We start from the raw sequence: 19388 nt of genomic DNA, 5'->3' as shown, positions 1-19388 counted from the left end.
TGTTGTTTCTTGTGTTGTTGATTTTAGCCATTCTGACAGGTATGAGTCTTATTGTGGTTTTGATTTGCATTTTCCTGATGATGAGTGATGTTGAGCATCTTTTCATGTGTCTGTTGGCTGTCTGCAGGTCTTCTTTGGAGAAATGCCTCTTCATGTCTTCTTCCTATTTTTAAGTTGGATTATGTGTTTTTTGGTGTTGAGTTGTATAAGTTATTTATAAATTTTGGATACTATCCATTGATCAGATATGTCATTTTCAAATATCTTCTCCCATTCCACAGGTTGTATTTTAGCTTTGTTGATTGCTTCCTCTGCTGTGCAGAAGCTTTTTATTTTGATGTAGTCCTAGTAGTTTATTTTTGCTTTTGTTTCCCCTGCCTCAGGAGACATAACTAGACAAATTGCTATGGCCAATGTCAGAGAAATTACAGTCTTGTGCTCTCTTCAAGGATTTTTATGGTTTCAGGTCTCACATTTAGGTCCTTAATCCATTTTGAGTTTATTCTTGTATATGGTGTAAGAAAGTGGTCCAGTTTCATTCTTTTGCATGTAGATGTCCAGTTTTCCCAACACCATTTGTCAGAGACTGTTTTTTTTTTCCCATTGCATATTCTTGACTCCTTTGTTGAAGATTAATTGGCCATATAATTGTGGTTTTATTTCTAGTTCTCTATTATGTTCTATTGAACTATGTGTCTATTTTTGGGCAGGTACCACAGTGTTTTTGATTACTACAGCTTTGTAGTGTATGTTGAAATCTGGGATTGTGATACCTCCAGCTTTGTTCTTTTTCAAGATTGTTTTGGCAATTTGGGGTCTTTTGTGGTTCCCTACACATTTTAGGATTATTTGTTTTAGTTTTGTGAAAGATGCTGTTGGTATTTTGATAGGGATTGCATTAAATGTGTAGATTGCTTTGGATAATATGGACATTTTAACAATATTTGTTTTTTCTATCCATGGGCATGGAATGTCTTTTCATTTCTTTGTATCCTCTTCAATTTCTTTCATTAATGTTTTATAGTTTTCAGAGCACAGGTCTTTATCTCTTTGGTTAAGGTTATTCCTACATATTTTATTATTTTTGGTGTAATTGTAAATGGGACTGTTTTCTTAATTTCTATTTCTGCTACTTTATTATTAGTGTACAGAAATGCAATGCAACTTTACTGAATTCATTCATTTATTAGTTCCAGTAGTTTTTTGGTGGAATTTTTAGGGGTTTCTATGTATAGTATCATGTCATCTGCAAATAGTGAAAGTTTTTACCTCTTCCTTACCAATTTGGATGACTTTTAGTCCATTTTTGTTGTCTGATTGTTGTGGCTAGGACTTCCAGTACTATGTTGAATAAAAGTGGTGAGAGTGCACATCGTTGTCTTGTTCCCAATCTTAGGGGGAAAGCGTTTTTACCCATTGAATGATGTTTGCTGTGGGTTTTTTCTTTTATATATATATATAAGGCCTTATTATGTTGAGGTATATTCCCTGTAAACCTACTTTGTTAAAGGTTTTTATCATGAATGGATGTTGTACTTTGTCAAATGCTTTTTTCTGGACCTATTGAAATGATCATATGGTTTTTATCCTTTCTCTTATTGATGTGATATATCACATTGATTGATTTGCAAATATTGAACCACCTTTGCATCCCAGGAATAAATCCCACTTGATTGTGCTGAATGGCTATTTTAATGCATTGTTGGATTCTGTTTGCTAATATTTTATTGAGGATTTTTGCATCTATGTTCATCAGAGATATTGGCCTGCAGTTGTGTGTGTGTGTGTGTGTGTGTGTGTGTGTGTGTGTGTGTGTGTGTGTGTGTCTAGTTTCTTTACCTGGTTTTGGCATCAGGGTAATGCTGGCTTCATAGAATGAATTTGGAAGCTTTCCTTCCTCTTCTGTTTTTTGGAATAGTTTGAGAAGAATGGGTATTAACTCTTCTTTAAATGTTTGGTAGAATTCATCTGTGAATCCATCTGGTCCTGGGCTTTTGTTTGTTGGGAGTTTATTTTGATTACTGATTCAATTTCATGGCTGGTAATCAGTCTGTTCAAATTTTCTATTTCTTCCTGATTCTGTTTTAAGAGGTTATGTATTTCTAGGAATTTATCCACTTCTTCTAGGTTGCCCAATTTGTTGGCATAAAATTTTTCACAATATTCTCATATAATCCTTTGTATTTCAGTGGTGTTGGTTGTTTTTTCTCCTCTTTTATTTCTGATTTTGACTTCTCTCTCTTTCTTCGATGATTCTGGTTAAGGTTTATCAGTTTCATTGATCTTTTCACAGAACCAGCTCCTGGTTTCATTGATCTGTTCTATTGTTTTTTTGTTTCTATTTCATTTATTTCTGCTCTGGTCTTTAGTATTTCCTTCCTTTTGCTGGGTTTGGATTTTGTTTTTTCTTCTTTTTCTAGCTTCTTTAGGTGTAATGTTAGGTTGTTTATTTGAGATTTTTCTTGCTTCCTGAGGTAGGCCTGTGTTGCTATAAACTTCCCTCTTAGAACAACTTTTGCTGCATCCCAAAGATTTTGGGCCTTTTGTGTTTTCATTTTCCTTTGTCTCCATGTAATATTTTATTTCTTCTTTGATTTCTTGAGTGACCCATTCATTGTTTAGTAGCATGTTATTTAACCTCCATGTATTTGTGTTCTTTCCAGATTTTTTCTTGTGGTTGATTTCTAGTTTCATAGTGTTGTGGTCAGAAAGGGTGCGTGGTATGACTTCAATCTTTTTGAATTTGTTGAGACTAGTTTTGTGGCCTGATATGTGATCTATTCTGGAGACTGTTCTGTGTGCACTCGAAAAGAATGTGTATTCTGTTGTTTTAGGGTGGAATGTTCTGAATATGTCTGTTAGATCAATATAGATTTTTTCTTGAAACCATGATCCATCATAATTTTCTCTCAGGGAAGAAAAAGCTAATTTTTAATATTCTGGCTTTTAATCATAGACTGGAAACTGTGAAGTGCAGCTTCTAAATTGCAAGTATCTTCACTACTTCTGCATTATCAACAGAGTAATAAAGAAATCTTTAGTGTAGTTAAAGTAAATTGTCTGTATTTAGTTAGCATGGCACTTCTCCCCTTTCCCTTGATATTTTCAGCATTTGAATTCTAAAAGTCAGCAACCCAGCTGAGCTCTCTTCAGTCATTTCTAAATGTCAGTCACTGCTGGGCCACATAATAAAGGGTCTGTGAAGGAGGACCCATCTGTGGGTATATTTTCCTGCAGACTAAAAAGGCACATGATGGACCAGAGGAATTTTGTATATAGGTTCAGAAATATTTTCCACCCATGTTTTATCTCTTTCCACCTTCCTGTGGATAAAGTGAGCTTTCCCCCACTTAACCAGCTAAGTTTTTTTCCTTCCACCTATGTAGGGCAATTGGCTATTTTTCAGGTAAAAATAATGCAACCAAATAGGAATTAAATTACCCAGCCTGAGGCAGAAATACTGATTTTTGACATTACAGCCATTACGTACATAGGAAATTTAGAACATGTCCTTTGATTTAGTGGTAAATTGTAACGAGGATACAAAGATAGCAAACCAGCATCAAAGATGCCATATCGCCTTTTCTCCGGGTTGGCAAACCTTTTGTCCTTTTATACTCAATTCCTGCCAAATGTCTGTTTATGATATTATCTGAGCATTGTTCATTTTTCTTACAAGTTTAGAAGGCATTCACTTTGTTTTCTAAATAATTTTTGTGATAATAAATGTAACATATGTCCATCGTAAAGTTTTAATAAGTACTGAAAAGTAAAAGGAAAAAAAGACCGACCTATTCCACCACCCAGAGATAACCCCTTTTAATATTTGTTTGTATATTTTTTCTAGGCTTTTTCTATGAATACAAATTAGTATATTTTCTTCATAAAATTTGTATCCATTTCTTCACATGATATTGCATACATTTTCCATTATCATTAGTCTTCAGAAATATTAATGGTTGCATAATAGTTCTTATTTTAAAAATTATTTCATAATTGTACTTTTAGATTGTTTCTAAGGTTTCACTATTATAAACATTCTTTTATGTTAATTTTTTTATACTATATATAAAATTGTTCTTTAGAATGTATTCCTGGAAGTTCTGGTCAAAGGGTATGAACATTTTTAAGGACCTTTATATATCACTTCCAGAGAAATTGTAAGCCTTTGTAATTCTGCTTGCAGTATTGGGCCATGACCGTTTATTTCCTTTGACTAAATGATCTTTATGGCTTTAAATCCACTAGCTGCTATTAGTTTGTGACTGGATTGTCAAATTTGTCATTTTGAAGAACTTCAGATTCTTTGAATATGAGATGTCACACAAGCGGTGTATCGTATTTTTGATCCTTCTCTGTGATTGCCATTATTAGACTCTTGAAAGGAATCCATCTATAGACTTATAGTTTAAGAAAATACAAGGCAGGGGCCCTGGGTGGCTCAGTCGTTAAGCATCTGCCTTGGGCTCAGGTCATGATCCCAGGGTCCTGGAATCGAGTCCTGCATCAGGCTCCCTGCTCGGCAGGAAGCCTGCTTCTCCCTATCACACTCTCCCTGCTTGTGTTCCTTCTCTCACTGTCTTTCTCTCTCTGTCAAATAAATAAATAAAATCTTTAAAAAAATTAAAAAAATACAAGGCATAAAAAAGTCATTCTAATGATTAAAAAATATATATATAGAGAAAAATGTCTCTAACTTGTAAACTTAGCATGTGAAATATTTTATGTCACATTCACTACTGCATATATGGTACTTAGCAACAGTGCCTGGCACATATATATTAATATTTGTATAATGAGTGAATATGAGTACATAAATGAATGAATGAATAAATGAATGAATGGATTTATAGTAAATAACCTGATCTGATTTTGTTAAGTTGTTGGCAACCGTTTAGAACATTTAGAATTAAAAGATGCTACTGCTATGGGTTGTGCTAAGTGATTTTCTCATTTTAATTGCTTAGACTGATAGGTGTTGGGTATGTTTTATGTGAATGTTTACATGAATGAAAGCAATAATTTAAAGAAAAAGCAGGGGGGTGGCTCTTTCATTTCTTCTCTTATTGTATTCTGTTGATTGGGTAGGAGTTCTTCTAGAAGTAGCTATTGAGATTGAATATTTGGATTATCAGTGAACCTAACTTGCTGTATCCATGTTTACTTTTTACTTACAAAAGACCTGAAAACAACTACTATTTCCCGGATTTGCATCATATGAAGTATGAGATTGAAGATGGCACCACACCTAATGGAAGAGAACTTCGGTTTGGATTTGATCCACTGGAGTTCCCTGAGTTTAGCTGGAGAGGATATGCTCGGATGACCTCGGTACAGGTATGTAGCCAGCAAGAAATTGCTTCATGGCAGGGTAGGGCATATACTGACCCACAACACTCTCAGTGAGTCCCCCCAAAAGGTGAACTGTCCCCAGAACTGACTCCAGGATTCTTTTTCTCCAGACTATGGACGGGGTTTGGGGTAGGATTGGATTTTAACTAATTAGTATATGTATCAGTTTCACAGTTTATTGTTAATTTAATTTGGTCACCAAATCAAACAAAGAAGGGGTTAAAGAAAACTAGTATTTATCTCTAGAGACTTGTTATAAGAAGTTGTTTCCCAAGTGGGATTAGTCTAAATTTTAAAACAAGAGACACTTTTCTTTAAAGACATTTGTAGAGAATAAGAATGAGTAAAATTAAATAATTCCAATGGTGTGTGTGTTGTTGATATTTGACCAGTGCTGGTTTTTTGTTTTTTGTTTTTTTGCTTTTTTAAACCCTGAACTTCTCTATGAATAGAAACTAAGGTAAATGAGGAATTTTAGTGCTATTTAATTTTTCTTTCCTGTATTTCTCCCTTCCTTCCTTCTTCTCTACTATATCCATCTCTCTTGGCTTTGTGTTGAAATAGTAATGGAATTTACACATTTTCTCGTTACCTTTAGAACTTATGCAATATTTACTAACCAACAATTTCTGTATAGCCATTGAGAAATTTTGTTCTCAGGATTTCTCTTTGAGGTTGGTCTCTTCAAACTGTGTTTCTCAGTGGAGAAATTCAGAACAAAAGAGGTAAATTGATGACCAGGGTAACCCAATATTTGTCCGTAGCAGACCCAGGACTAATACTTGTTATGTTTCCTTTAAGTCACCCCTTAGAGAAACAGGGACAGGGTCACAGTTCTCTTGGAGCCATTATTGGTTCTAATGTTGCTTCTTGCCTGACCAGGGTCCCCCATCAGGCTGCTTTCTCAAACAGTACCTGGGATCTTTTTTTTTTTTTTAATATACTTATTTATTTGAGAGAGAGAGAGAGAGAGAGAGAGAGGGAGAGTGTGAGCAGGGGGAGGAGCAGAGGATGAGGGAGAGGGAATCTCAAGCAGATTCCCCGCTAAGCATGGAACCCAACGCAGGGCTCAATCTCACGACCCTGAGATCAAGTCCTGAGCTGAAACTGAGTCAGATACTTAACTGACTGAGCCACCCTGTCGCCCCAACAGTACCTAGGATCTTAAGACCTCACTGCTTTCTCCTTCTCCCCAATATAAAATTCAGTTTCTTTAGCATTCCAACCTTCATGATTCAGAAAAGGGGCAGTGGAGTCCATTAAGTCATAATAGGATGTGAATGAGAGTCCAGTCAAGGTGGATACCTTCTCACAGGTGTTTACAGTTTGAAAGAATGACTAGTTAACATAAAGGAAATGAATTTCTTTTTTAAAGATTTTATTTATTTATTTGACAGAGAGAGAGAGAACGAGTGGTGGGGAGGGGCAAAGGGAGAGGGGAGAAGCAGGCTCTCCGCTGAGGAGGGAGCCTGACACGGGGCTTGATCCCAGGACCCTGAGATTATGACCTGAGCCAGAGGCAGACACTCAACCAACTGAGCCACCCAGGTGTCCTGCAAAGGAAATGAATTTCAAATGATGGAGTTTCTCTAAGTATTTTTCAACAACAGAACTTGGTGGTGTCTGTCAAATCACCTCTAACTTTGTTCCTTATACACTTTTGCATTTTTATTTTCCAATATGGAACTAACACTTAGAGATAGATTCTGTCAAGTTAAAAAGCCCACATTGAGTGGAATCTTAGGGTTTTCTATATATGGTATCATGTCATTTGCAAATAGTGCGAATTTTACTTCTTCCTTGCTGATTTGGATGCCTTTTATTCCCTTTTCTTGTCTGATTACTGTGGCTAAGATGTCTAGTACTATGTTGAATAAAAGTGGTGAGAATGGACATCCTTGTCTTATTCTGACCTAAGGGGAAAAGCTCTCAGTTTTTCACCAGTGAATATGATGTTAACTGTTTGTTTTTCATATAAGGCCTTTATTATGTTGAGGTATGTTCCCTGTAAACCTACCTTGGTAAAGGTTTTTATCATGAATGGATGTTGTACTTTGTCACATGCTTTTTCTGGACCTATTGAAACGATCATATGGTTTTTATCCTTTCTCTTATTGATGTGATATATCACATTGATTGATTCGCAAATACTGAACCACCTTTACATCCCAGGAATAAATCCCACTTGATTGTGATGAATAGCTATTTTAATGTATTGTTGGATTCTGTTTGCTAATATTTTATTGAGGATTTTTGCATCTATGTTCGTCAGAGATATTGGCCTGCAGTTGTGTATGTGTGTGTGTGTGTGTGTGTGTGTGTGTGTGTGTGTGTGTCTAGTTTCTTTACCTGGTTTTGGCATCAGGGTAATGCTGGCTTCATAGAATGAATTTGGAAGCTTTCCTTACTCTTCTGTTTTTTGGAATAGTTTGAGAAGAATGGGTATTAACTCTTCTTGAAATGTTTGGTAGAATTCGCCTGTGAAGCCGTCTGGTTCTAGACTTTTGTTTTTGGGGAGTTTATTTATTACCGATTCAGTTTTATTGCTGGTAATTTGTTCAAAATTTCTATTCCTACTTTCATTTTGGTAAGTTATATGTTTCTAGGAATTTATCCATTTCTTCTAAGCTGTCCAATTTGTTGGCTTACAGGTTTTCATAATATTCTGTTACAACTGTTTGTATTTCTGTGGTGTTTGTTGTTATTTCTCCGCTTTTATTAGTAATTTTGTTCTCTCTCTCTCATATTTTTTGAAGAGTTTGGCTAGAGAGTTAATCAATTTTGTTGATCTTTTCAAAAAACCAGCTCCTTGTTTCATTAATCTGTTCAATTGTTTTTGGGGGGCTTTTTTGTTTGTTTAGTTTCTGTATCATTTATTTCTGCTCTGACCTTTATTATTTCCTTCTTTTTGCTGGGTTTGGATTTTGTTTGTTCTTATTTTAGCATCTTGAGGTGTAAGGTTAGGTTATTCAAGATTTTTCTTGCTTCTTGAGGTAGGCCTGTGTTTCTCTAAACTTCCTTCTTAGAACAGCTTTTGCTGCATCCCAGAGATTTTGGACCTTTGTATTTTCACTTTCCTTTGTCTTCACACAGTATTTCTTCTTTGATTTCTTGAGTGACCCATTCATTGTTTAGTAGCATGTTATTTAACCTCCATGTATTTGTGTTCTTTCCAGATATTTTTCTTGTGGTTGATTTCTAGTTTTATAGTGTTGTGGTCAGAAAAGATGCATGGTATCCCTTCGATCTTTTTTAATTTGTTCAGGCTTGTTTTGTGGCCTGATATGTGATCTATTCTGGAGACTGTTCTGTGTGCACTTGAAAAGAATGTGTATTCTGTTGTTTTAGGATGGAATGTTCTGAACATGTCTATTAAATCCATCCAATCCAGTGTGTCATTCAAAGCCGCTGTTTCCTTGTTGATTTTCTGTTTGAGAGATCTGTCCGTCAGTGTAAGTGGGGTGTTAAAGTCCCCTATTATTGTGTTCTTATTGATTATTTCCTTTATGCTTGTTAATAACTTTTATTTATTTGGGTACCCCCATGTTGGGTGCATAAGTATTTATAATTGTTATATCCTTTTGTTGGATTGTCCCCTTTATTATTGGAATGGAATATTATTCAGCCATAAAAAGAATGAAATCTTGCCATTTGTAACGACGTGGATGGATCTAGAGAGTATAATGCTAAGCAAAATAAGACAGAGAATGATAAATACCATATGATTTCACTTACATGTGGAATTTAAGAAACAAAACAAACAAGCGAAGGAAAAGAGAGAGAGAGACAAACTAAGAAGCAGGCTCTTAACTATGGAGAACAAACTGGTGGTTACCAGAGGGGAGGTGGGTGAGGGGGATGGGGGAAGTAGGTGATGGGGTTGAAAGAGTACACTCATCACAATAAAAAAAATAAAATAATTTTTTTTAAACAGCCCACATTCTCTTTGGATAGATACTGAGAACAATTGCATATGACTTAAGCATATTGTAGTTACATCCAGATTTTATCACTAATGTGTTTGGGGTATTTTAACTTTTGTTTAGCCAACATAGGTTTCTGTGACAAATTAGAATTTTAGGTATGTGAATTGGGCCCTGGAGAGGTCCTTCTACAGGGGTGGTGGTGTCCAATAATACTGTCCTTTCCTTCTCTTCTGCCTTTTTGTTTCTCCCAGCCCATGGTGGTTGCCCCGGTCACTATTGCTTTCCTTAAACTAGTCCAGCTACTATTCACTCTGTCTGCCTGATTCCAGAAGAGCCCAAAGAAGATCTCAGTTGCTGAGGGCACAGGTTTTCACTGTAACTTTAATTATAAGTGTCTTTAATCTATCGTTAGGCCTGCCTATTTCCATCTTCCATAGAGGTAGTTATTTGGTGCTTGCTGAGTGTGAGAGAGTGAGTGAGTGAGAGAGAGGGAGAGAGAGTGAGTGTGTGTACACATTACAAGTCCACTAGTGAAACCTGAATGGAGTATACTCACTGTTTGGCTAGCATTTCTTTTAGCCAGTTGTCTCTTATACTGTATGACTTTTTGGTATTTTTCAGAATGAAGTGAGGATCATGTTGAATGTGGGGAAGTCAAGTCTCTCTTTGTTTTGTGTTATTCTGAAATACATTAACCCTGGAACTGAAGCCGTATCTGGCCGTGTGTCTCTTTATCCATCCTGGGCTGAGGCAGGTAGGTAAATTTTCAAGCCTCTTTTGGATTAAGAAATAATTAGTGAAATATTTTCTCCAATTTCCAGAGTTACCTTCTGAGGAAAGTTGAAGTCTGATGCATAATCTGATGAGGGTGGTGCCCTAGGTGCACTGTCTTTGCTACCTTTTCAATCTGTAAACATTCTGCTTATTCACATTTTGCTGTGAAGTTTATCACTAACTCTTTTTAAAAAATTGATACAACAACCGGTGTGTCTTGGCTGAACCCCAGGGGTTATGATATCCCCACAAGGTAAAGCTAATTTATCACTAATTCATGGTAGAGTGGGTGTCACCTTTGGGGTGGTATCGGATGGAGCTTGGCCTACTGCCCTAAATTTTCCCATTGTTTTCAGGCACCCCAAATAGGTCAAGGAGAAATGGGTGAGGAGAGGAATTTTTAAGGTGAATGCTGTAAAGCATGAAGCCCAAAAGAGCTCCGGAGAGGAACATGCAAACTTCACTGAGGGGTGAAGTATTCCTGAGGGCAGAGGAGAGAAACCTGTTAGAGGGCAGATCTCATCAGAGCTGAGGCCTGGAAGTCTGTTCTGCAAGAATTAGAGCTTCTACCATTCCTGGCAACAGATTCCAGGAAGCACTAGGAGTCCCACATGGACACAAAATGGTGCCCGTAGAAATCTAATATAAGATCAAAATACAAGCATCTTTGTTCAGCATCCATGGCAAAGTCATTGGGGGCAGCGATGATGCTCCTGAGTTGTGTCAGCCAGGTCGTGAGGCTGGACGATGATGAATGATATGAAGAACTAGCAAGCTTGCCTTATCATATACAAAGTATTTTGGCATTGATTTACTCACAAGACAAGTTTGTGAACTGAGGAGGGTTGAAGAGGAAACAGCCGAGAAGTTTAGTAAATTGCCTAAGTGCACAGCTGGTCTTTGTAGACAAGTTGGAATCTTCTGACCCCAAACTCTTTCTCATAGGCACCAGTCCCTCCTAGATGACAGTTTCGTCAGCAGTTTGCTCTCTGTTAACTCAAACAGGTGGAGGACATTGTGGTTTGTTTTCCCGTCCCCTGGGACATCTTTCCTAAGCCCCCACATCTGAGTCGGGGGCCTTCGTTGTGTATTCCTGTGGTAACCTATGCCTCCAAATATGACTATTCACGCTCTGCTGCATTCTCCTGTTGGCTGGCCTGTAATCCCTCACCGTTCCTGTCCCACCATCTGGGAGCAAAGGCCGTGCTGGCTATGTGCCTGGCCTCCTGTCCTGAACCTAGATCTCATGAATGTTTCTAGAGAAAATGCAAGGATTTGGAGCAAATGTTTCTTCTGAAGGAAAAGGCTCAGGTGGGCTCAGATACAGCCGTTTGGTTTGTTTCTGAACATTCTGTAGGAGGTCCTCTCTGTGTTTCATGCAGAAGAAAACCTTTGCATCCTGAAAACAAACAAACAGAAAACCAGAACTTTTTCTTATGTCAGAACGAACACGTATTCTTCAATAGAAATTAAAAGAATAAAATAATTTAATATCAAATGTAATGAATTGAACACTTACTATGTGCAATGAATTTCTCTAGGCAGTTTACATGTATTAATATACTTAATCACTTAACAAATTTAAGAAGTACTCACAATCCCAGGATACATAATCACTGCTAACATCAATATCTTTCTGGTCTATTTTACACATATGCGATGCAAGTATACAATTAAAAAATATAAAATCAATAAATCTGATCAGTAAGTATGATGAGTAACCACCTTGAACTTTTTCAGATGTAAATTGAATGTTTAAAACTGAATATCCAAAATCCTAACAGTGACTGCTAGACAGGTGCCTTAGGCAGTTCTTTTATTTCTGATAGGTGCTGCTCAAAGCAAAGAAGTCATCTTCCCGCCGAGTAAGGAGCCAGCCTTTGTCACCGTCCCCAGAAATGGTTTGGCAGACCCATTTTCAATTGTACCAGGGACATGGATTGCTTGTATCAAATCAGAGGGAGTCCTTCTGGTAAGAGACCTCCTGCGTGGAGAGTTCTGTGGGATTCTTCCCCCCTACTTAGCATGGTCCCACCCACAGTGACCCACAGTGACCATAAGATATCAAAATCACAGGCAGCTCCCTTTTAGATGTAAGAAACTATGGTGACATTTGCCCTCAAATGACAGAGAGGCTGACTTAAAATATCTTTTTTTTTTTTAAGTATTTGAGAGAGAGAGCGCGAGAAAGAGCACAAAGGCGTGGGGGAGGGAGAAGCAGGCTTCCCGCTGAGTAGGGACCCCGAGGCAGGGCTCAATCCCAGGACCCCAGGTTCATGACCGGAGCTGAAGGCAGACGCTTAACCGACTGAGCCACCCAGGCGCCCCTAAAATATCTTTTGTATTCTTCAGCCAGCTCATCCCAGACAAAAAAAACCAAACCAACCATAACTCATAATGACTCAAAGATAGCAGAATAAATGCAAAACCTTAATGTGCATGTATCCCCACCCTTCAAAAGTTTCTTTGGGATTTTTCATTATGAATCAGAAGGACTTCTTTGAAAATCAGCCTCTCTGGGAATTGTGCGGAATGAATCAGAAGAAGCTACGAGAAGAGCAGATCCTAATATCAGTGAAGTTGGTGGTGGCGGAAAGGGAAGGGAGAGCCCGTGCTTCTCTGACATTCCTTCCTTCTACCTCAAATATAGGCAATAGTCTCCACAAAGATGAACTTGGACAAAGAATCCCGCATCGGGGCAAAGCTCTGTCCCTGCACACTAATAGAATAGCCAGAGAAACTGTGGGGAATTAAGAGATGAAAACTGCTCTCTGAGATATTGATATCTTACAAAAAGTCTTCTGAAAATGAAGTCTTTGGCAAAAGCTTGGTTTTGGCCAGAGTGGAAAACAGCAAGCTTTTCCTTCTGGCACAATCCTTTTGATTGGCTATGTTAGCAAATCTTACGCAAGTTCTTTAACTCCAAGCCTGCCTCAGTTGCCTCTTCCTTGTAAATAGGGACAATGTTTATCCAGATAGGTCCTTTCCAAATCTGGGATCTTATGAGGATAATGTGACAGTTTATCCTGTTGATCCAGTCCCTATTTTTCTTGCGTCTTCTTGGTAGCAAACTTTGTTGCTTTACAAAAATTTTAGAATTTTTCATAGACATTAGAAATGAGGACAAGGAAAATCCCATTGGTGCCAATAATGAGTACAAAGTTGGATTAATGGGAAGAAGGTCATTATGTTACTCCACAGGCATGGAAGATGCTTGATGACATTTAGTGCAGTTGTATAGCGACTCATATATATGCTTCCATGTTATGATCCCGTTTTCTCTAGAGATATTTTATTGAACACCTACTATCAACCTTTACTGTTCTAAGATCTATGGAACCATAAAGCAATGAAGAGCTATGGTCCCAACCTAAGGAAACTCAGTAAGCGAACAATCACCACTGTTAAATTAAAGCCCACTGAGGTAGGTAGTGAGACCCCCGTGGTAGACCACGGAGCCCCCTGGGCCACCATCTGCTACCTTTCCTCTCCATGCATTTCTCTTCTTCTCCATTATAGACAAATTAAGGGCCCTCACAAGAGAAAAAGCCTTATGGCCGGTGTCTGAGTCTCTTCACAGTTGTGGCAGACATCCCCCCTCCTTCCCTCCGCACACAGCCAATGGTGCCAACATTCCTCTGAAGCTGTCAAACCATCAGCGTCTCAGAAACCTGGAGCTCTGCTCTTTCCTGAAGAGCTGTTTAGCTGGATTTACGCTGTGGGCTTCATTTGGCACACTCCATGGAACACATTCTTCTGCTCGTCTCCTAGGACAGGCAGTCAGCCAGTCTCAGCCTGTGATTCACCAGGATCACAAAACATCATTTTTTATACCATGCCAGGCGAGCGTTGCTTTGGTGTGGGAATAAAAAAGCCGAAATGCCCAACCCACAATTCAGAGTTCTGATGTGTGGTGATGAAAGCAACAGGTATTTCAAAGGACCAGATTATCAGCTGATAGTTTATTATCTTTGTTTATTTTTGAATTTATACACAGTCCAGAAGGGAGGGTAAAATTTCCCCGAGTTGTGAATACAAATATGTCCACCTTGAGACGCTTCTCTCAGATGCTTGGAGCCCGCCTGGGACAGGTTGCTTTGTGTGTTTTGGTGAGTCAGGGGGCAGAACATAGCAGCTGCTGGGGAGAGTTTAACTTAGCGAGCTTCACCTGGTTATTAGTAACTGAGCTGGCGTGCTTGACTGTTTTATTACTCAAGAAGGGCCACCGTCATCTGAGTGATTGACCTCTTGGTCTCCATTTCCTAGGACTACCTGGTGCTGCTTCCCAGAGACTACTATGAGGCCCCCTCCCTACAGCTGCCAGTCACCCAGCCGTGTGCCGACTCAGGACCTCCCCAAGAGAAGTTAGTATGGGCAGTGGGGCGTCATCTGGATCCTCTGAATTAGGAACCTTTGGTGCAAGGATTTGAGAGAGGCCTCAGCATCACAGCTGCAGCAAGATGCGTTGGATGATTATTTAATTGTGGTCTTTCTCTGAGGCCGTCAACTGTCTTTTTTTTTTTTTTTTAAAGATTTTATTTATTTGAGAGAGGGAATGAGATAGAGCATGAGAGGGGGGAGGGTCGGAGGGAGAAGCAGACTCCCTGCTGAGCGGGGAGCCCGATGCGGGACTCGATCCCAGGACTCCAGGATCATGACCTGAGCCGAAGGCAGTCACCCAACCGACTGAGCCACCCAGGCGCCCGAGGCCGTCAACTGTCTTATATACAAGAATCACAGAGCACTTTGCACCCTGTGGTTGGCATTTAGAGTGAAGTCCACCCTCTAGTATGTGGAAATACTGATGCTTGACCAAGTAATACCCTCAAGGTCGTGCATCTGCTGAGGGGAAGGGCTTAACATAGAATCTGGGTTTATGGACCTTTCATTTTCTTATTCTTCATGCAGATGACAATTTACTACCTGATTCCTCCAGTAGGCACATGGTAGGAATTTGTGGAAGGAGTGAGGAGTGAATGGAATGGAAAGAGTCCTTTGGGGATTGCACTTTGATGTTGTGTTTTGTTCTCAGTTGTAACTGTTGTATTTTGTTGTTGTTGTTGTTGAAGTTGCTTGCTTTACCAGCATTTGCCAGTGACCCGATTCCCCTGTGCCCTGGCTTGTGAGGCCAGACACTTCCTGCTTGACGGGGAGCCAAGACCCTTGGCAGTGAAGCAGCCCACCCCCGCACACCCAGTCCTGGTGGACCTCAGTGGGAGAGAGGTGGGGCAGCCTTTTATTTACTGTCAAAGCTATTACTACCTCCCCGTCTGTGTCTGCTGAAAACCCTTGGCTGCAGTTGCTTCTCAAATTCAGGGGAACCTGGAAGAATTTCTCAGAGGTGTTAATTATAGGTGTACTGAGTTCTCTGATCCAGGTTGTGGCTGGGCGGTACGCCACACGGAGCATAGTAAGGTTCATCTTTGAACACTTCCTAGACAGGGCAGGGAATGTGGGCAATCACAAAAGCCTCTCCTTTTTATTCCCTAGACTTATAAGGGTCTGTCTTGCTCTACCTGATCTGGGGCAAGATCTTTCTAAATGGCCTCCAGAAACTACACAGCTTACCCTAAAAGGATGCAATGCTCACTGACTGTTCATCCCCTCAGGCAAGCAGTTTGTAAGGGCTGATTTCTTGGAGCTCAGAATCTGGAACTGCTGCATCCCAATGCACCTCCCTCGTAGCTTAGAGGACAGGTTACTACAGGTTTGGACATTGCTTTTCTTCCCTGAGTTTTGTAAGCCTCAAAACAATCTAAGACTCTACTGACTTAAGATTTGGGTTAGAAATCCTGTGTATCAACACTAAGAACACACAGTGCAACACCTCAAAAAAAAAGACACCGAAAAAAAAACTTCCTTTACTATATTTCCATTCCTGACTTTTTACAGCATTCTCTGTTTTGTACCTTTGAGGCCAATGTTCATGCTTAAATGTGTAGGCTGATAACATATATGGTATTAATTCTCACTGAATAGATGTGTACCTTTTTGTAAACTTTATTACTCACATTTCCAGGGTAGCTATTATAGGATTTTAAGGATATTTCTTTAGTCTTCATTTCATTTTTTTATTTGAGTTTTTGTTTTGCAAAAAAATATGCATATGTATACTTGTTGTAACAAGTGAAGCAATACAGATATGCATAAAGAAAAACTAATGACCTCATTTCCACTCCATTCTAACAGTCTTCTGTATCCCTCCCAACCCATGCTGTGTATATACACACACACATGCATCTACATACATAAATATGCACACACACATACAGTGTGTGTGTGTTCCCCAGATAGCAGGGGGGTGCTGTTGAGAAGGGCCAACCTCCAGGGAATGATGCTGATGACTCATCAGGAAGTGTCCTTGCCTCTGATTTAGCCCAGAGCCACAGCACTGAGTTGTTGGGCAGGGCCATATTTGCATGATGCATAAAACTAAGCCCTGAGCTGTCCAGTTTTATTTAACAGTCTGTTTTACCATTTTATCTAAATGCTTACAGACTTGTGCTGTCTAGTACAGCAGTGACTAGCCCATGTGCCTATATATAAATTTAAATTAATTAAAGCTAAGTAGAGCTAAACATCCAGTTCCTCAATTGCACTAGCCACATTTCAAGTGCTCAGTAATCACATATGTCTAGTGGCCACCTTATTGGAAAACACAGATTATAGGATTTTTTTTTTTTTTTGCTATCACAGAAAGTTCTATTGGACAGTGCTATAATAGATCATTGTGCTAAAATTCAAAGACTAATGGCTTTAGAAGAGGTCTTAGAAATCATTTGATTTCCCTTCCTGTTTAGGAATCCTTTCTAAATTATCCTTATTAAACATTAATTTAGCCTCTACTGAATACTTAAATTGATGGAGGAGTCACTTCTTCTAGAGGTAGACTAACTTTTGGTCATCATTAGCCACCTGGAGCAATGCAGAGTAATCCCTCCTCTGGAAACCATGTGTGGTGTGATGGTCAAGAGAGTTCTGGAGTGAAACTGCCTGCCTTCGTGTCTTGGGTCATCAGTAACTAGCTGTAAAATCTCTCTAGGTCTGAATTTACTAGAATACAAACTGGGGATATATAAATGGGGGTATACAAAAGTAGCTACCCCATGGGTACTATTAAATAAATAATCCATGAGGGGCTCTTGTTGTGATCAAGTGATCACTTACTAACCATTAGCCATACTGCTATTATGTGTTCTAGTCACACCATGGGCTGAAAGAGCAACCCACTAAGTCTAGCTCATATGAACAGTTTTTCCTTTTCTAGGATACAGGGAGGTCTGGCAGAATTTCAAGGGCAGGAACTGAGTACATTCAGGTCTCCTAGGAATCTTCGAGGGACAGAGCCACCTGGCTCTCACAGCCTTCCCTTCTCTCCATGTGTTTGCCTGTTCCCCTCTCCTTCTATTAAATGGCCTCCTTTGTTTACTCATAGCTCTTTGTCTCACACATATACCATGAAGGCTGCTCTGGTCCCATTTCTTTGTTAACTCCTAGCTCTGGCACTTACTGCCACCTGAGTCTCCCTTCTTTTCTCTTTCTGAGAAAGAGAAAGATCATTTCTGAGAAAGAGACAGCTCATCTTTTAAAGTCAGATCACACTGTTGTACACCAGGGAAGCCTCTGTCTCTCGTAAACAAATTTATAGCTATATATTTTTTTATATTTCAATTTTATCATCTCTGTTTTACAATGTGATTTTAATCCATTTATATTTATTGTGTTTTCAGACATATTTGGACTTATTTTTATCATCTTATTTATTTTATTAGCTTTTTAAAATTCAATTTAATTAACATATACTGTATTATTAGTTTCAGAGGTAGAATTTAGTGATTCATCAGTTGCATGCAACACCCAGTGCTCATTCCATCAAGTGCCCTCCTTAATGCCCATCACCCCGTGATCCCATCCCTCACCCCACCCCCTCCAGCAACCCTGTTTTCCTATTGTTTAGAGTCTCTTATAGTTTGCCTCCGTTTTCATCTTATTTTATTTTTCCTTCCCTTCCCCTATGTTCATCTGTTTCTTAAATTCCACATATGAGTGAAATCATACGGTATTTGTCTTTCTCTGACTGACTTATTTTGCTTAACATAATACTCTCTAGTTCCATCCATGTCGTTACAAATGGCAAGATTTCATTCTTTTTGAAGTAATATTCTGAGTAATATTCCATTACACACACACACACACACACACACACACACACACACACACACACCCACCCACCCCACATCTTCTTTATTCATTCATCTGTTGATAGACATTTGGGCTTCTTCCATATTTAGGCTATTGTGGACATTGCTGTTATAAACACTGGGGTGCATGTGCCCCTTCGAATCATATGTTTATATCCTTTGGATAAATACCTAGTAGTGCAATTGCCAGTTTGTAGAGTAGCTCTATTTTTAACTTTTTGAGGAAACTCCATACTGTTTTCCAAAGTGGCTATACCTGTTTACTTGCTTTTAATTTACCTTCTTAAAACTAATTTTCCTGCTTCTGTTTTGTTGTTGTTGTTGTTGTGTTTTTGTTTTTTTTTTTTTAAATAAGCTGTAGGCCCAACATGGGGCTTGAACTCATGAACCTGAGATCAAGAGTAGCATGCACTACTGACTGAGCCAGCCAGGTGCCCCTACTTCTGTTTGATTGAGACAGTTTTCTCTGTCTTTTCCTTGTTTGATAGGTATAGATTGTTTTCTGATATTTTAGTGGTTACCCTTAATATTTTAACATATGCTCTTAAATATATATTTTCCAGAAAAGTCTAAAGTTATTCAGTAATTCTGATCTCTTCTTTTACAAAAAGCAGACTTTAGAATTCTTACTTACCAATTGTAAACCAATCTCCAACTTGTTGTCCAGAAATTTAATTTTTTCCCTTTCCCCAGACTTTCAGATAGATTGTAAGTTTCATCTTAATTCAAATACACCACATACCGTCCCTCCCTCTCTTCTCCTTTCCTTTCTTCCTTTTTCTCTTCTCCACTTCTTCATGGAGATGTCCCTCCTGGAATCTTTCATCTCTCTTCTCTACCCTGGAATATAGTCTCTGGGCTTGAGGTACAGCCATTTCCTGAAATTTTTCACCACCACACCCACCATCTTAAATATTCTCTTTTTAACCTTTGTTGTATTGAATCTTCTTTTTTCTGACTATTGGAACTTTCTTTTTTTTTTTTTCCTTCCTCATTTTGGTAGATTTGGAGATTATATCCTCCAGAGGCTTCCTGTGAAAGGTCACATAGGAGCTACTTTCTGTTGTTGTTGAGAACTTGCATATCTGAAACTATCTTTATTTTACTCTCAATCTTGATTTTTTACTTGGTTAGA

At 38.8% G+C, this 19388-nt stretch overlaps 1 protein-coding gene across 2 annotated transcripts in view; it reads left to right on the top strand.

Moving 5' to 3' along the window:
• LAMA3 (laminin subunit alpha 3) overlaps positions 1-19388 on the top strand; it is a 256339-nt gene that overhangs the window by 115763 nt on the left and 121188 nt on the right. For both annotated transcript variants that reach the window (XM_088019656.1, XM_028098310.2), the window contains exons 19-23: positions 5181-5337; positions 9900-10032; positions 11882-12024; positions 14319-14416; positions 15122-15275. In XM_088019656.1, the coding sequence (XP_087875782.1) occupies positions 5181-5337; positions 9900-10032; positions 11882-12024; positions 14319-14416; positions 15122-15275 (685 nt within the window). The remainder of the gene's footprint in view (positions 1-5180; positions 5338-9899; positions 10033-11881; positions 12025-14318; positions 14417-15121; positions 15276-19388) is intronic.

The sequence above is a fragment of the Eumetopias jubatus genome, unplaced genomic scaffold (genome assembly GCF_037043125.1).
Source record: "Eumetopias jubatus isolate StellerSeaLion01/CBP00866 unplaced genomic scaffold, mEumJub1_p1.0 scaffold_16, whole genome shotgun sequence".
In the NCBI taxonomy this organism is placed as follows: domain Eukaryota; kingdom Metazoa; phylum Chordata; class Mammalia; order Carnivora; family Otariidae; genus Eumetopias; species Eumetopias jubatus.
The sequence above is the reverse complement of the archived record's forward strand: the minus strand, read 5'-3'. Positions and strand labels throughout refer to the sequence as shown.